Source organism: Telopea speciosissima, chromosome 2 (genome assembly GCF_018873765.1).
Source record: "Telopea speciosissima isolate NSW1024214 ecotype Mountain lineage chromosome 2, Tspe_v1, whole genome shotgun sequence".
NCBI classification, from domain to species: Eukaryota; Viridiplantae; Streptophyta; class Magnoliopsida; order Proteales; family Proteaceae; genus Telopea; species Telopea speciosissima.
The window spans coordinates 12,486,759-12,502,580 of NC_057917.1; the positions used below are offsets into that span (position 1 = coordinate 12,486,759).

The 15,822-nt window shown below is 41.0% G+C and overlaps 1 protein-coding gene across 1 annotated transcript in view; it reads left to right on the top strand.

The window, feature by feature from the left end:
* Positions 1-711: 711 nt before the first annotated feature.
* The window catches only part of LOC122650459, a 28,804-nt gene continuing 13,693 nt past the window's right edge, over positions 712-15,822 (top strand). Inside the window, exons 1-3 of the mRNA XM_043843874.1 lie at positions 712-1,323; positions 1,769-4,606; positions 9,481-9,534. Of these exons, the coding sequence (XP_043699809.1) occupies positions 712-1,323; positions 1,769-4,606; positions 9,481-9,534 (3,504 nt within the window). The remainder of the gene's footprint in view (positions 1,324-1,768; positions 4,607-9,480; positions 9,535-15,822) is intronic.

Consider the following 15,822-nt stretch of genomic DNA (forward strand, 5'->3'; position numbering starts at 1 on the left):
GTTCTCGCCGCACTCTTTACCACCATTCCTTATTACTGCTCTTGCAACGGATCTTGGTACCTGCCAACACCACTACCCTATTACTTACACCAACCGTCTCAATAGTCTTTTGGAAAGAGTTGGGTAAGGGCGAGCAACAACAATTATGAAGTACGAAGCGGGGTTCACGGGCAACCGACATCTATTTTTTCAAATACCCTTCTGGATTCCAAATCAGTGCCTACAATTGGGGCAGCAAGAACATAACTGCAACCCTAGCAGTAGCCAATTTTCGTTTGTCCCAATCATGGTTTGAGATATAGGTCTCGGACAAGGTTCGTAATCTCGGATCCAATTGGCTGATTTTAGCCGGATCTCGATATCGACCTGATTCACTGTACAAACAAGAGTAAAAAGGTTAAAAAAATGATGTTTAAAAAAAAAAAAAGCGGCAGAAGTGTCATGTTTGCCTGAGCCAATCCGATCTGTTCCGATACTGAGATTATGAACCATGGTATCGGATCAATGAATTCGTCCGGATCGGCGTCGGCCGAGACCGCTGGGGTTTTAAAAAATGGGAACTTTTTTTTTTGGATTTATTTTCCCTGACAAGCAAACCGAGAAACGTGTAGGTGTGTAGGCGTGTAGCATATGAGTTTCGTCTTTTCAATAACCCATTACAGGCCCTTTTATTCATCGAAGAAAAGTCTGTGTTTTTTATTTTGAATATCCATGGATGCACCCAATCCCTCTTCTCTTCGAGTCCTGATTCGTCCCTCTTCTTCTTCGACTGCAACTGCTTCGTCTTCTGCCTCTGCAATCACTCTCACTTCCTCTGCTTTATCTCCTGCTTCTTGTACTGCAACTATTACTCCTGCTTCAACAACAAGCGCGTTAGAACTCCCTCTTTCTATCAAACCCTCATCCTCTTCTTCATCGACCTCGACGTCGGCTTCGGCATCCCCATCCGCATCGTCTCAAACTGTGTCTTCAGAAGGTGGTGTTGTTGTTGTAGGTTTTATTGGGAGGAGAGAGGATGATGTTACCCAACTCATCAACCGGATTCTTGATGCCAATGTCTTTGGATCAGGCAATCTCGATAAAAGATTTCAAGTTCGGTTGCGCAGTACGGGAGAAGAGGATCTGGGACATGCGGCGAAGGATTGGTTCCGAAGTAGGAGGATCAGTTATTATCACGAGGAGGAGAAAGGAATCATATTTTTGCAATTTTCTTCCATTCAGTGTCCGGCTTTTGAAAGACTGTCGGAGTCTTCTCCAGGATTTGAGTCCGTATTGGAAGAATGCGAATTTGGGGACCTTCAGGGGATGCTCGTTATGTTCTCTGTGAGTTATTAAGCTTCTCTCAGTTCATATTCCCTCTTATAGTTCCATTATTACCTTGAAAGAAAAATGGTATTTCAACTTTTCATTGAATCTAAGCATGCGGAGGAGGTCCCTAATGGCCTCAATAGTAGAAAACAAAAAAAGTTCGTACTGTTAATTGAAAATTATCATTTTCTTCTGTGTAAGGCTTTCCTTGGCATCGTATGTTGTATAGAACTAATGATTGATTTGTGAGCTAGTATCGGTAAGTTAAACTTTATATAATTGATTTAGTGGCTGACTGAAATTGAATTCTTGATGGATGAAATGAAATGGTAAGAGTAAGAATGTTACAGGCTGAAATAGAAACTGAAATTTTATTTTCAATTTTTTGATAATGATGGGTTTAAATAGAAGTGCCTTCATAAGTATCTATAATTCAGATGCTTATTCATTATCAATGCAGGTTTGCCATGTAATTATATTCCTTCAGGAGGGATCACGCTTCGATACCCAAATATTGAAGAAATTCCGAATGTTACAAGCTGCAAAACATGCTTTGGCTCCATTTGTGAAATCCCGGATTGTACCATTATTTACCTCCAAATATTCCTCTTCATCCTCTTCACAACCAACTGTTCCAGGGACTTCCTCCAAAAATTCCTCTCCAAGTAGAAGTGGTAGCATCGCTGGACGTCACACTTCCGCTATTTCGCTCATGTCGGGTCTGGGTTCCTATGCTTCTTTATTTCCAGGCCAATGTACACCAGTCATGCTTTTTGTTTTTCTTGATGACTTCCCAGATGGCCTAACTCATGGGTCCCATGTAGAAGAATCATCGGATACCTTGTCGTCAACTAGTTTGAATGGCATACCTCGGCCTAGTTTGTCCATGAAAGGTTCAAGTTCTGTTGTTATGCTTGCACGCCCAACGAGTAAATCTGAAGGTAGTCTCAAGAAGAAGCTACAGTCATCTCTCGAAGCGCAGATCCGGTTTTTGATTAAGAAATGTCGTACACTATCTGGCTCTGAGGCCAGTCATTCTGGGTCTAGAGGAGGGGGCAATGCAAATTCAGCACCTTTGTTTTCCCTTGAAGCTTCAAGGGCTGTTGCTCTATTGGACAGGTTAATGAACCAGAGAGGTGAATCTCTGGATTTTGTCGCTGGTATTGTGGATGATGTTATAAATGCAAAGGCATCCTCTGACACGCTTCTGCTTGAAAGTCACAATCAGAGTGCAAATAAAGAGGATATTCAATCTATAAAGGAGTTCATCTATAGGCAGTCTGATAGCCTAAGAGGGAGAGGTGGCTTATCGACCAACAGCAACAGTGGCTCTGCTGCTGGTGTCGGTATGGTAGCTGTTGCTGCTGCTGCCGCAGCTGCCTCAGCTGCATCTGGGAAGTCATTTACTACTCCTCCTGAACTTCCAACTTTGGAGAACTGGTTATTGTCTAGTCAACTTATTGTGGATGCCCTGCTTTCCCCTAAATGCCGGAGTCTTGAGGAAAATGAATTCAGCAAAAGAAAGCCTCCTAGACGAAATGCTGCTTCATCAAAGGTTGATGGAGTTGCTTCTGGAGGAACAGATCCTAGAGATGCTGCTGTATCTTGGCTGGAAAGTGGTAAAGGCCTGAACTTGAAATTTTCTACTGCATGGTGCCAGCGAGCTCTACCAGCTGCAAAGGAGGTTTATCTGAGTGATTTACCTGCTTGTTATCCAACTTCCATGCATGAGGCACAGCTACAAAAAGCATTGCGTGCTTTTCAGTCAATGGTCAAGGGACCCGCTGTGCATTCTTTCTCCAAAAAGTTAGAAGACGAATGCACATCCATTTGGAGATCAGGGAGGCAGCTCTGTGATGCTGTTAGTTTGACAGGAAAACCATGCATGCATCAGAGACACAATGTTGAGATTGGTGGTTCACTTTCAGGAGCTGAGGTCAAGCAGCATTCTAGTGGATTTGTTTTTCTTCATGCTTGCGCTTGTGGCCGTTCCCGGCGCCTGAGAGATGATCCTTTTGATTTTGAAACTGCCAATGATACTTTCAATTTCTTTCCTGATTGCGATAGGCCCCTACCAGTTCTTCAACTACCAAAAGTAAGCAATGCAGGTCCTATACTGCCCTCTTCATGGAGTCTGATTCGACTTGGAGGTTCACGGTATTATGAACCTTCTAAAGGCTTGCTTCAAAGTGGTTTTTGCGCCAGTGAGAAGTTTCTTTTGAAATGGACAATATTGCTTGAGAAACCAAAAAAGCCAAAGACTTTGTCAGTGGGTACAATTCAGAAAGGAGCTCTAATCATGTCTGAGGAACCCAAGGTTGAATCTTCTACAGATGAAGTAAAGAAAGCTAGTGGTGCGCAGTCATTCCAAGTAGAAGTACAAGATGGAGTAGAAAGTCATAGCAAACACTCAGAAAATGTTTCTGATGGTAAGAAAATCAGTTTTGGTAGGGGTCTTCCACATTTTACAATGAGGAAACCTTTTTCTGAGGTTGTTGCTGGATCAGTAGCTGCAGATTCAGCTTTTCCTCCTCTTCAGCAGACGAAACCACCTGCTGGGGGTTCAGAAAAGGGTAAGAGAAGTGGCACAAGAAATAGAAGTGAGCAGCAGGTTCATGCAACTGCCAATTGTGAAGGACTTAAAAAATCTGAAGATCTTTCTTCTGTTCGAGAAAGTTTAAATGGGATGAAGAGTAATGGCTACAAAGGTAGTGACCCTTTTTTACAGATAGGTAGCAATGTAGTTCCAATGAACATGAATGGCAGTGGAAAGATCAAACCAAGTACTTCTGTGAAGCATGCTGTAGTGTATGTTGGATTTGAGCATGAGTGTTCCCATGGCCATCGTTTCTTATTAACTCCAGAGCGTCTCAATGAGCTTGGTTACCCATATTTGTCCCCTGAAGATTCTAATTTTCCTTCATGTTGGGAAGTTTCTGAGCGGAAAGTTAAAGAGCAATCAAACTTGACTAAGAATGGTGCCCAAGAAAAAGATTATTCACATTCGAATGAAATGGCTGGTACTGTTGTAAATAAGGTGAGAACTTCAAATAGGTCAAAGGAGGCAATAGCCGGTGGTAACCAATATTGGGATGGAACACACTTGAAATCTGTAAAAGACTTAGAAGAGAACCTTCAATCTATTACACTTGATGATGGTGGGTCTGCATTTGCCCTTTTGAATAGAAATTTACCATTATATATGAACTGCCCACACTGCAGAAAATCAAGGAGTAAGAAAGATACACAGAATCTCAAGTTCGCAAGTACAATATCACAGCTTCAAAGGATTTTCCTGGTAAATCTCTTCATTTAGTTTTTTGTCCTGTTAAACCTTAGTGCAGAACTTGTTTGCTCATTATTGGTATATAATAATTATGTGTATGCTGAAATGCATGGATATGTTTTATGAGTTACATTTGAACTGAAATGGACATTATGTACATCTTCTGTTCTGTCAGTCATGTTTAGTTTATCTCCCGCAGCAAACAAGCCTTAAGAGGCCTTTATTAGGTGTTGCCAAACAGGCCTTAGGAGCCTGTTTTAAGTGGCTGTAAACTGGGTCCACCAGCCAAATCGTGGGCTAGTTATTTCCTTTGGTTTTAAGTTCTTTTATTGGCCAAAAATTAGTAGTTGAAGTTGTAACAGGGCTCCCCCACGTTGGAGAGTCCCCTTTTTTATTTTTAATTCCTGTTTCCTAGTAGCATTACAACTGTTTTTCAGTTTCCTAGTAGGAAACTCAGTTTTACTTGATTTTATTTTAAGCTTGTAAGAGCCAAAGAGCTCCCCATGTTTTATAAATGAAAAGAATTCTTGTCTTCTTCATTGGAGCTGCTGTGAGACCGAGTAAAGGGTGGGGAAGCCGTAGGTCACATTCTCTTCCCTATATGCTCTGTTTTTCCTTCAAGTAATTATTGATTTCTGCTGTTATTGTTCAAGCTTGCTGGAGGATTATTTGATATGGAGATTTTAGGGTCTTCTGCTGCTATTCCTGGTTCAATACTGTTGTTAGAAGCATTAAAGTTCCAGCAAAGGAACCACCAGAAAAACCTGGCAGCAGCCCTGTTTTGGGCTTGATTTTGTCTGAACTGAGGCTCCTTGTATCTAGGAATATGACCACCAGATTCCATTTATATCTGGGGGTGTTACAGGGATACCCAAGAGGGTCCCTCAACCTTGTTTTGAAGGTGATCAGAGCCTCTGATCTGAAGATATCATAGATCTCCCAAATCTGTCCAATTTCAATTTCCAGATTTGATTATTGACTGAACTTCAATGCAGCCATTAAAACCTTGCAGTATTTTGGGCTTTTGTTATACTAACAGTTTACTACCTTTGACCAGAATTTGAACCCCATCCATAAAGGTTGACTTTGACCTTGTTAGTTGGCTTAATTTCTGTTTTAGGGTTTACCTGTGATCCTGTATAGGGGTGTGTGTAATTCTGAACATAAGGTTTAGTCTATCTACCCCTAGGAGGATTCACCTTATTGAATTTTATTTCTGGATTTCTGACTCCTTGGTTGATTAAGTTCAATCACAATTCATCTTGATTCCTAGCTGGAAGGAATACTTTCTGGTCTGCTCTTGTTTCTTCTGTTTCATTAATGGATTAGCAATGCAGATAAAATTGAATACAAGAAGATTATAAATCATTAATAATCGCTATCCAACTAATGGAGTTTTCCACACCTAAAAATGTCTCCCAGTTGTTTGTGTACCTGTCCATCTCAGCTGTTCCAGTGAGTCAATGTGGTCATTTGCGATAAATTTTGACAATGGCATGATATATAGCTGGAGAAGTCTGTTAGAAGCGTTGTTGTTTGATTTAATGGCTGGTCTGATGATTTCTGTATCACATGTTAGGGGCTGTACTGATGCCCCTTACTGTTACTTTCACCTCACCATTCTTGTTGCAGATTTTTCTTCTTTGTATGTCTTATGAAATTATTTCAATTATTTATTTTTGATGAATTGCATTGCTTTTTCATGTCTGTCCCTATCTTGTTGAGAGATAGAACAAAATTCGTTTATTCGCATCAACCTTTCAAGTGGCTCATTCAAGACCTACTCGAACAACTTATCAACAAAAAATGTGAGCTTTGGTTTTGGCTCATTGGGATAGGGGCAGGCAAAAGAGAGATTTCGTCATTTGTGGATCGCTTGGATAAATGCAGTAATTTGTGAAAAAAGGGTATTCTATAGTTATAGTCGATTAATACACGATCTGTACAAAAAACAGTTACTTCTTAATAGTAAAATACTTGCACAAATAGCTATATCAAATAGGAATTGTCTTTACTTGATTTCCAATGAGATCACCAAATAACGAGGTTGGAAGGAATCCAACGGAATTATTTAAACAGAGTTCCCCGGAGAATGAACTCCGGGAAGTTAAAGTAGAAATTAATATGATAAATAGAAATTCAAAAATGAGCAAAAATAAAAAAAAAGTAGGAAAACACTCCAACACTCCACATTTGTTGATGTAGATAAGTCACTTAGGACTTATTTTAGTGGAAATAAGCTTTGGGTTGGGTTACCTTATTAGTTAAGGGTAGGGTTAGGCCTCTCCTTTTTAGTGTCTAAGTCTATTTTTGAGCTTTCTATATAAGTTTGGAAGAGAGGCCAACATTGAACACGAATTTGATTAATGAAATATTGGCTTTAGCCTTTGTTAAAAATCCTGAGATAGGTTGGGTGAGATGCCCAGGGTGAGCTGAGATAGCCATCCCCTTCCCCAACCCCCTCTATCAATCTCCAATCAAGCTCCATTCAAGTTTCAATTCTACCATAGCCGATCTCTTGAAGAAACATATTCAGTTGCTGGAATTTCTCTGCAAGGTTCAAGATATTTTCAAACAACAAGTAAGTCTGAAATTGAAATTCTGCAATTATTCTTCTTCCCTTTTAGAAGGTTCCATGCAAGGTGATTTTCGTGAGAATTCTGCCCAGTCAAATCTAACCGTTAGAACCTGTTGAAATTTTGATTGAATCCTCCTCAAACCCTAAGAGAGACTCGATTTAAATTTCATTACCATCCACCCAGCCGATTGTGTGAAATTACCCTTTTACCCCTCAATCCTATTTCTACTAGGATTCCTCAATAATTTCAGATTTAATCATCTGATTTAACTATAACTTTCAACATCTCTTCTCTCCCATATAATCCATACTCTCCTAACTTAACCCTAACATCTAACCCCAGATCCCATCAAACCCTAACCCTAATCTCACAATTTTACATAATTTGACCTAGCCGCTTTTCCCAATCCAAAGCAGATCCTAGTTAATGGTTCTAGTTGGTCTCTTACCAATCTAGAATTACATTATTTGGTATCAAAGTCTATCACCTCCTAAGATTGATATCAATACAAGGAAGATGAAGTCAGAAGTTCCTTACTTTGCTGGAACAAGTGATCCATTCCTATTCCTTGATTGGTTGGATTCTCTAGAGGAATATTTTGGCTGGTACAAACCAACAGAGGCGCATAAGCTTAAGTTTGTTTACTTCCAATTGACTGGTTATGCTAGACAATGGTGGAAATTCCATGAAGAGAGACTCAGATCTAGAAGATGTGAACCTAGTACTTGGGAAGAGATGAAGCACAAGTTGAAGAACAAGTACGGAAGTACCTACCATTATATATGAGAAGAGAGCTCTCTCTTTGACAAGATTACCACCAAAAGACATTTACAGTTGAAGAGAACTTGAGTCAAATTGCAAAAGTTTGAAGCCACCTCTGGTCCTCTCTACCCTACACCTCCAACAGATGCTATCGTGGAAGCCGTTAAAGTTTTGAAGATGGAAGAGCAACAAGTCATGGCAGACTCAGTAATCACAACCATTGAATCCATTCCGGAGGTGATGGTGTGTGAACCACAACTTGGAGGTGAATGGGCTGTTAATGCTGCCCTTGAAGAAGAAGAGTGTGAAGACACCTTAGATGATAACAATGACATCTATGAGGTTAATACTGAAATTCCTACAATTTTTGTTGTCATGAAAGAGCCAATCCTTGATGTTTCACATGTCGAGGCCTACATTGAAGAATTTGAAGCAAGTAAAGTTGAGACAATGGACAGTGTGGAATTTGGTACTACAAATGACAAGGTGGTTGAAGAAACCATTGAAGGGATTGTGAGCGACAAAGAAGAACTTAAAGACCCATGGTACAAGATCTCGGCGAGGATATTGTACAGTTGTGCCTTCAACCTAATTTAACTGTAGAGCAGGTCGAAGGCACAACTGTAGAAGACCCATGGTACAAGATCTCGCTATTTTCTCGGTTTCCCCAACAGCTGTGGTCTCGAATTTTTTTCGAGATGTTTTTATACTAGGGACAGTTTTGTCTTTTCGGGGATTTAGGATTTCTCTATATGTAATTACTTATGTTCAAGGACATTTATGTCCTCTTTATTTTTGAATCAATTGAATAAATAGGAGGCGTGGTGGTCTAATTGACCTATTTGCATAACCGCCCTTTCTCTCCCTCTCACGTCTCTCTCTCCGCTCCCTCGTGTTCCTTTTTCTCTTGCAGGTTTGAGAATGTCTTGCTCTTTTGTAAATCGGGAGTTGAGCAGAAAAAGAAGAGAACCCAGTCATTGCAACAGCAGCACATAAAACTTAAAAAAAAAAATCTTTTAGTTTTACTATACATTATGGGTGATTACACACACACACACACACACACACACATATATATATATATATATATATATATATATATATAACTTTCTTCAAAACCAATATCAATTCTCGTGGATTCCTAATCTCAAGCTGAAACCCAACTCACAACTAATCTGCACTCAAGCTACTCTACCACCATCTCAAGTATCCTATTCCAACTCAATGAATAAATCAGCACTGTATACCCGTCAACAGCTAAAACTTCCATATAATAATTAATTTTAGTTTACAAAAAATACCCCCAATAAAAATTAAATACCCTGACTACCCCTGCTGGAATTGATGACCTAATTTAGCTTAGTTGTCCTTGGCCTGAGCTTCCAAACTGGGTCTTGTTTGTCCAGCCGATAGTGCAACTGCATCAAAACTACTGTTAATCAGTGACGATTATTTGTTCCTTTCTTGAGTTTATGCTATGGAGAGGAGATATTGTACTTCTTTTTTTCCCATTACTCTATTTAATCTCTGAATTCTTCTTTGCAGGTCACACCTCCATTTCCAATTGTCGTAGCAACATCTCCAGTTATACAGTTTGAGGTATGCATCAGTTGCCCAATAATATCAATTATGCATCCATAAACCTTTGATTTGAATATGCATCAGTTATATTGCCTGTGTTAGATTTTAGGTTGAAGAAGGAGAAGAGAAGAAAGAGAAGAGAGAAGCCATGGTTTTGGTGTTCAAGTTTTCTGTCTCTAACCTAGAGACTAATATGCTTACATTGAAAAGAATAGTAAATTTCACCTAGGCCCTTGGCCTTATACAAATGACAAAAAATAAGAAAATAATACAAGGGGATATTTACACATATACCCCTGATACAATACAGCCATTCTTAACACTCCCCCTCAAGTTGGGTGGTATATGTCATACATACCCAGCTTGTCTAACATAAAACTAAAGTGATTGGAGTCAAGTCTTTTGGTGAAGATATCAGCCACTTGTTCATTCGTCTTCACAAAGGGAGTACAAATAGCCTTAGAGTCTATTTTCTCCTTAATAAAGTGTCTGTCAATCTCAACATGCTTTGTCCTGTCATGTTGAACTGGGTTGTGAGCAATACTGATGGCTGCCTTGTTGTCGCAATATAGACTCATAGGTTCAGTTGTCTCAAACCCCAATACTTGGATAAGCTTCTTCAACCGCAAGACTTCACACACACCATGAGCCATGGCTCTAAACTCTGCTTCAGCACTTGACCTGGCTACCACTGGTTGTTTCTTACTCCTCCAGGTGACCAAATTGCCTCCAACAAAGGTACAGTATACAGATGTGGATCTCCTATCAGAGATAGACCCAGCCCAATCAGCATCTATATATACTTCAATTCTCAAGTGACCATTTCTAGAGAAGAGAAGACCTTTTCCAAGGCATGAATTCAAATACCTGAGGATCCTATAAACTGCATCAAGATGTCCCATCTTGGGTGCATACATAAACTGACTCATTACTCCAATAGCATAGGTGATGTCAGGTCTGGTGAGTGAGAGGTAGATAAGTTTGCCTACTAGCCTCTGATACTTTTCAGCATCCACCAAAGGTTCACCACAATCTTCCCCTAGTTTGTGGTTTTGCTCTATAGGGGAGGAGATTGGTTTGCATCCTAAGTAGCCTGTCTCCTTAAGTAGATCAAGAACAAACTTCCTTTGGCAAACATTGATCCCTTGCTTAGATTTTGAAACTTCAATCCCCAGAAAATACTTCAATAGACCAAGATCTTTGATCTCAAACTGCTGAGCCAAATAAAGCTTAAGCTTTGAGATTTTAGCTTCACTGTTTCCCGTGACCACAATGTCATCAACATAAACAATGAGAGCTGTAATAGTGCTGCCCTTCCTCTGTATAAACAATGTGTGGTTAGCTTGACTTTGAGTGTAGCCATTCTGTAGGAGGGCTTGTCTGAACCTCTCAAACCAAGCCTTAGGAGACTGTTTGAATCCATAGAGAGCTTTCCTAAGTTGACACACTTTCCCATTATCTCCAGGATGCTTGAACCCAGGAAGAGTGTACATATATACTTCTTCTTCTAGGTCACCATGTAAGAATGCATTCTTCACATCAAGTTGGTACAATGGCCAATCAAGATTTGCAGCCATTGAGAGAAGTACACGAATGGAGTTATGCTTGGCCACTGGAGCAAAGGTTTCCTGATAGTCAATGCCATACACCTGTGTATATCCCTTGGCGACAAGTCTTGCCTTATACCTTTCCACAGTACCATCAGACTTGAACTTGACTGTGAATACCCATCTGCACCCAACCGGGATTCTCCCTTTAGGGAGTTCAACAAGATCCCAAGTGTGATTCTTCTCAAGAGCCAACATCTCTGTGTTCATTGCTTCTCTCCATTTTGGATCTGCCATAGCCTCTGTTACATTCTTGGGAATAGAGATGGATGAGATAGCCACAGTAAAGGCTTTACCTGTAAGGGAGATAGAATCATAAGAAACAAACTTGGCAATAGGATTAGTGCATGCTCGAGTTCCCTTTCAGTGAGCAATAGGAAGATCTAAGTCTGAGAATGGAGAATTAGAGGAAGGTATACCTGTCTCAACTGATGAAGGCTCAGGATGAGGAGACGAAGAAGGATTTGGGCAAGTCTTCTTTGTAGGAAGCCATGAAGGAGGATTTCTCCTATCCTTCGTATACACCAATAACTCCCCCTATTCTCTGTTTTCCTGTGCACTAGGAGGCTCCCCCTCAACAACAATATCCACATAATTTTTCTTCCCTTTGTCAAGCTGGAAAGGAGAAATAGGAACAAGAGAGGAGAAAGGAAATGACACAAACTCGGGAACCTCTTCACCTTCAACACTACCACCACACTCCCCCTGAAGAGGGGACTGAAAATACGGAATGTTTTCAAAGAAATGAACATCCTTGGAGAGGAGCCACCGACGGGTAGGAGGATGATAGCATTTATACCCCTTTGAGGTGGAGGAATACCCAAGAAAGATGCACTTCAGGGCCTTAGGATCTAATTTAGTGCGGGCAGATTTGCTAATATGGACATAGCAAATACACCCAAACACCCTTGGAGGGAGAGAAAAAAAAGAGGACCTTGAAGGCAAGAGATCAAGAGGAACTTGGAAGTTCAAGACACTAGAAGGCATGTGATTAATAAGAAAGACAGTAGTGAGTAAAGCATCAGACCAAAAAGTTTTTGGAACATGCATGGTAAACCAAAGTGATCTAGCCACTTCAAGGAGATGGCAATTTTTTCTTTCAGCCACCCCATTTCGTTGAGGGGTATCAACACAAGCCACCTGATGAATAATGCCATGGTCAGAAAAAAAGGTTTCCAAACCACTATACATATACTCCCCACCTTTGTCGGAGCGGACAATTTGGATTTGAGTTTGAAATTGGGTATACACTAACTCATAAAAGTTTGTAAATGCAACATGGACATCACTCTTATGTTTCAAAAGAAAAACCCAAAGGAAGGTATACCTGTCTCAACTGATGAAGGCTCAGGATGAGGAGACGAAGAAGGATTTGGGCAAGTCTTCTTTGTAGGAAGCCATGAAGGAGGATTTCTCCTATCCTTCGTATACACCAATAACTCCCCCTATTCTCTGTTTTCCTGTGCACTAGGAGGCTCCCCCTCAACAACAATATCCACATAATTTTTCTTCCCTTTGTCAAGCTGGAAAGGAGAAATAGGAACAAGAGAGGAGAAAGGAAATGACACAAACTCGGGAACCTCTTCACCTTCAACACTACCACCACACTCCCCCTGAAGAGGGGACTGAAAATACGGAATGTTTTCAAAGAAATGAACATCCTTGGAGAGGAGCCACCGACGGGTAGGAGGATGATAGCATTTATACCCCTTTGAGGTGGAGGAATACCCAAGAAAGATGCACTTCAGGGCCTTAGGATCTAATTTAGTGCGGGCAGATTTGCTAATATGGACATAGCAAATACACCCAAACACCCTTGGAGGGAGAGAAAAAAAAGAGGACCTTGAAGGCAAGAGATCAAGAGGAACTTGGAAGTTCAAGACACTAGAAGGCATGTGATTAATAAGAAAGACAGTAGTGAGTAAAGCATCAGACCAAAAAGTTTTTGGAACATGCATGGTAAACCAAAGTGATCTAGCCACTTCAAGGAGATGGCAATTTTTTCTTTCAGCCACCCCATTTCGTTGAGGGGTATCAACACAAGCCACCTGATGAATAATGCCATGGTCAGAAAAAAAGGTTTCCAAACCACTATACATATACTCCCCACCTTTGTCGGAGCGGACAATTTGGATTTGAGTTTGAAATTGGGTATACACTAACTCATAAAAGTTTGTAAATGCAACATGGACATCACTCTTATGTTTCAAAAGAAAAACCCAAGTAACCCGAGAAAAGTCATCAATAAAAGAAATAAAGTAGCGGAAGCCACGCAAAAAAGTAATAGGGGAGGGCCCCCAAACATCAGTATGGATAAGATGAAAATGTGAAGTAGATCTATTACCATTAGATGTATAAACTGTTTTACAACTTTTGGCAAATAGATAAGGTTCACAATGAAAAACATGCGAGACAGGAAAAGAAGTAAACAAATGTGGCAACTGTTTCCTCATAACAAAAAAGGAGGGTGTGCCCCAAGCGACAGTGCCATAGCAGAATATCCTCCTGAGTACGTCCACCTTCTTGCCCACAAACATAGGATTGAGCTTGCAGAACAGGGGAAGTACCAGTCTCCAAAACATACAAGCCATTAGCTTCACGACCATTGCCAATCACCCTCTTCGTTACCAAATCCTGAAAAAGACAATGGGTAGGAAAGAAGGTGACAAAGCAGTTCAAAGATCTAGTCAATTGACTAACAGAAAGAAGGTTAGTGGCAAAGTTGGGAACATGAAAAACAGACTTCAAGGGTAAAAAAGGTGCAACCTGGATATCTCCCTTACCAGAAATAGAAGAGAAGGTACCATCAGCAATGTTTACCTTATCTTTCCCAAAGCAAACAGAATAGGAATTATATAGCTGTGACCTACCAGTCATATGATCTGTGGCACCTGAGTCAATGACCCAAGAGGTGAGGCCGGAGGAGGAAGCCTGTAGTGCAGTGGAAGAACCGGTGGCAGAGGAACTTGAGGAAGTGGCAGAGGAACCATCCAAATGAACCACAATCTGGCGAAATGCAGCAATGTCCTCCTTGGAAAGAGAGGATTCATTAGATTCAACAACTCCAACATGAGCCTTAAGCCCTTTCTTCCGCTGTCCTCGCCCTCCAGATGAACCAGCAGGGGGTTTCCCATGGAGATCCCAGCAAAAATCCTTAGTATGCCCATTCTTGCCACAATGGTCACATAGGAATCGACCCTTCACAGCTCCTTTAGCAATCCCCTTATCGGCCCCCTTGGTGGAGTCCTGAGGGATGGAAGAAACAAGTGCAGAGTGCTCAACAGTGGGGGCAGTCCCCATAGCACCCCTACGGGTCTCCTCACTCTGTAGATATCCACATACCTCCTCCAGTGAGGGAAGACTTGGACGGCCAAGGATTTGCACCCTAAGAGGCTCAAAATCCCCCTCCAAGAAGAAATAAGACCCTCTATCTCTCAAACAACTGATGCACCTTGACTTCATCAGCAGGGCATAACTGGAGATCTCTATAATGGTCATACTCTTCCCACAGGCCCACAACAAGGCTATAGTATTCAGAGATACTTCTCTCACCCTGGCGCAAGTTGACAATCTGCTGGAGAAGTTGGTACACCTTAGTAGAGTCCCCAACCTGATAAAAAATAAGGGCCACACTATCCCAAATGTCCTTGGCAGTCTCCTTGTCCATAAATCTTCTTCTAATCTCAGGCTTCATGGAGAAAAGAAGCCAGGCCATCACCAGGGAATTCTCAGAGTCTCATTTGGGATACCCTTGCTCAGTCGGAAGAGGGGCCTGTATACTACCATTGATGTAACCCATCTTTCCCCTACACCGGAGAATCAATTTCATGGACCGGGACCAATCCAAATAGTTGTGGTTCTCAAGTTTGGCAATAGGGAGTTGGATATTGGGACTCTCAAAGGAGGAAGGAAGAAATGGGGCTGTTTGGGCTGTGTCTACAAGAGGCAGGGGTGTTGCAGCATCTTTGTCACCCATTTTGATCTTTAATCAAACACTTGATAGGCCCAAATAACAAATATCTCAACCACAACAACAGTCCCACAAATACAGCAATAGAAAACCAGGAAAAACAGAGATAAATAGCCTGAAAATAGGCCTTTAAATCCCTAAAAACTGATCAAACAACCACGGAGTAAGGATGAATATTGTTCCTTACCAAAAACGATTCAAATAGACCAAAGAAACTGGTCAAACAGGAACCTATTGAAGCAATAAGAGTAAAAAACCACTGCAGCTGGCGGAAAACAGAGGCAGAACAGCCTGGTCGAGATTCCCTTCTACTCCTTGGGTGCTTCCAAGAGATGTGGGAGGACACAATGAGAAGAAACAAGACCTCCACACGAAACTAGAGCACTTGGTTGCTCAGTATTTGGACTGTAGACAAGAGAGAAACAGGTCTGAGAAGGTATGCTATTTTCCTTCACAGAGACTGTTCTTCACCTTCCAAACAATCTTCGATCACCTTCAAACTCCAGGAGCAAACAGCTCTGATACCATGTTAGATTTTGGGTTGAAGAAGGAGAAGAGAAGAAAGAGAAGAGAGCAGCCACGGTTTTGGTGTTCAAGTGTTCTGTCTCTGACCTAGAGACTAACATGCTTATATTGAAAAGAATAGTAAATTACACCTAGGCCCTTGGCCTTATACAAATGACAAAAACTAAGAAAATAATACAAGGGGATATTTACACATATACCCCT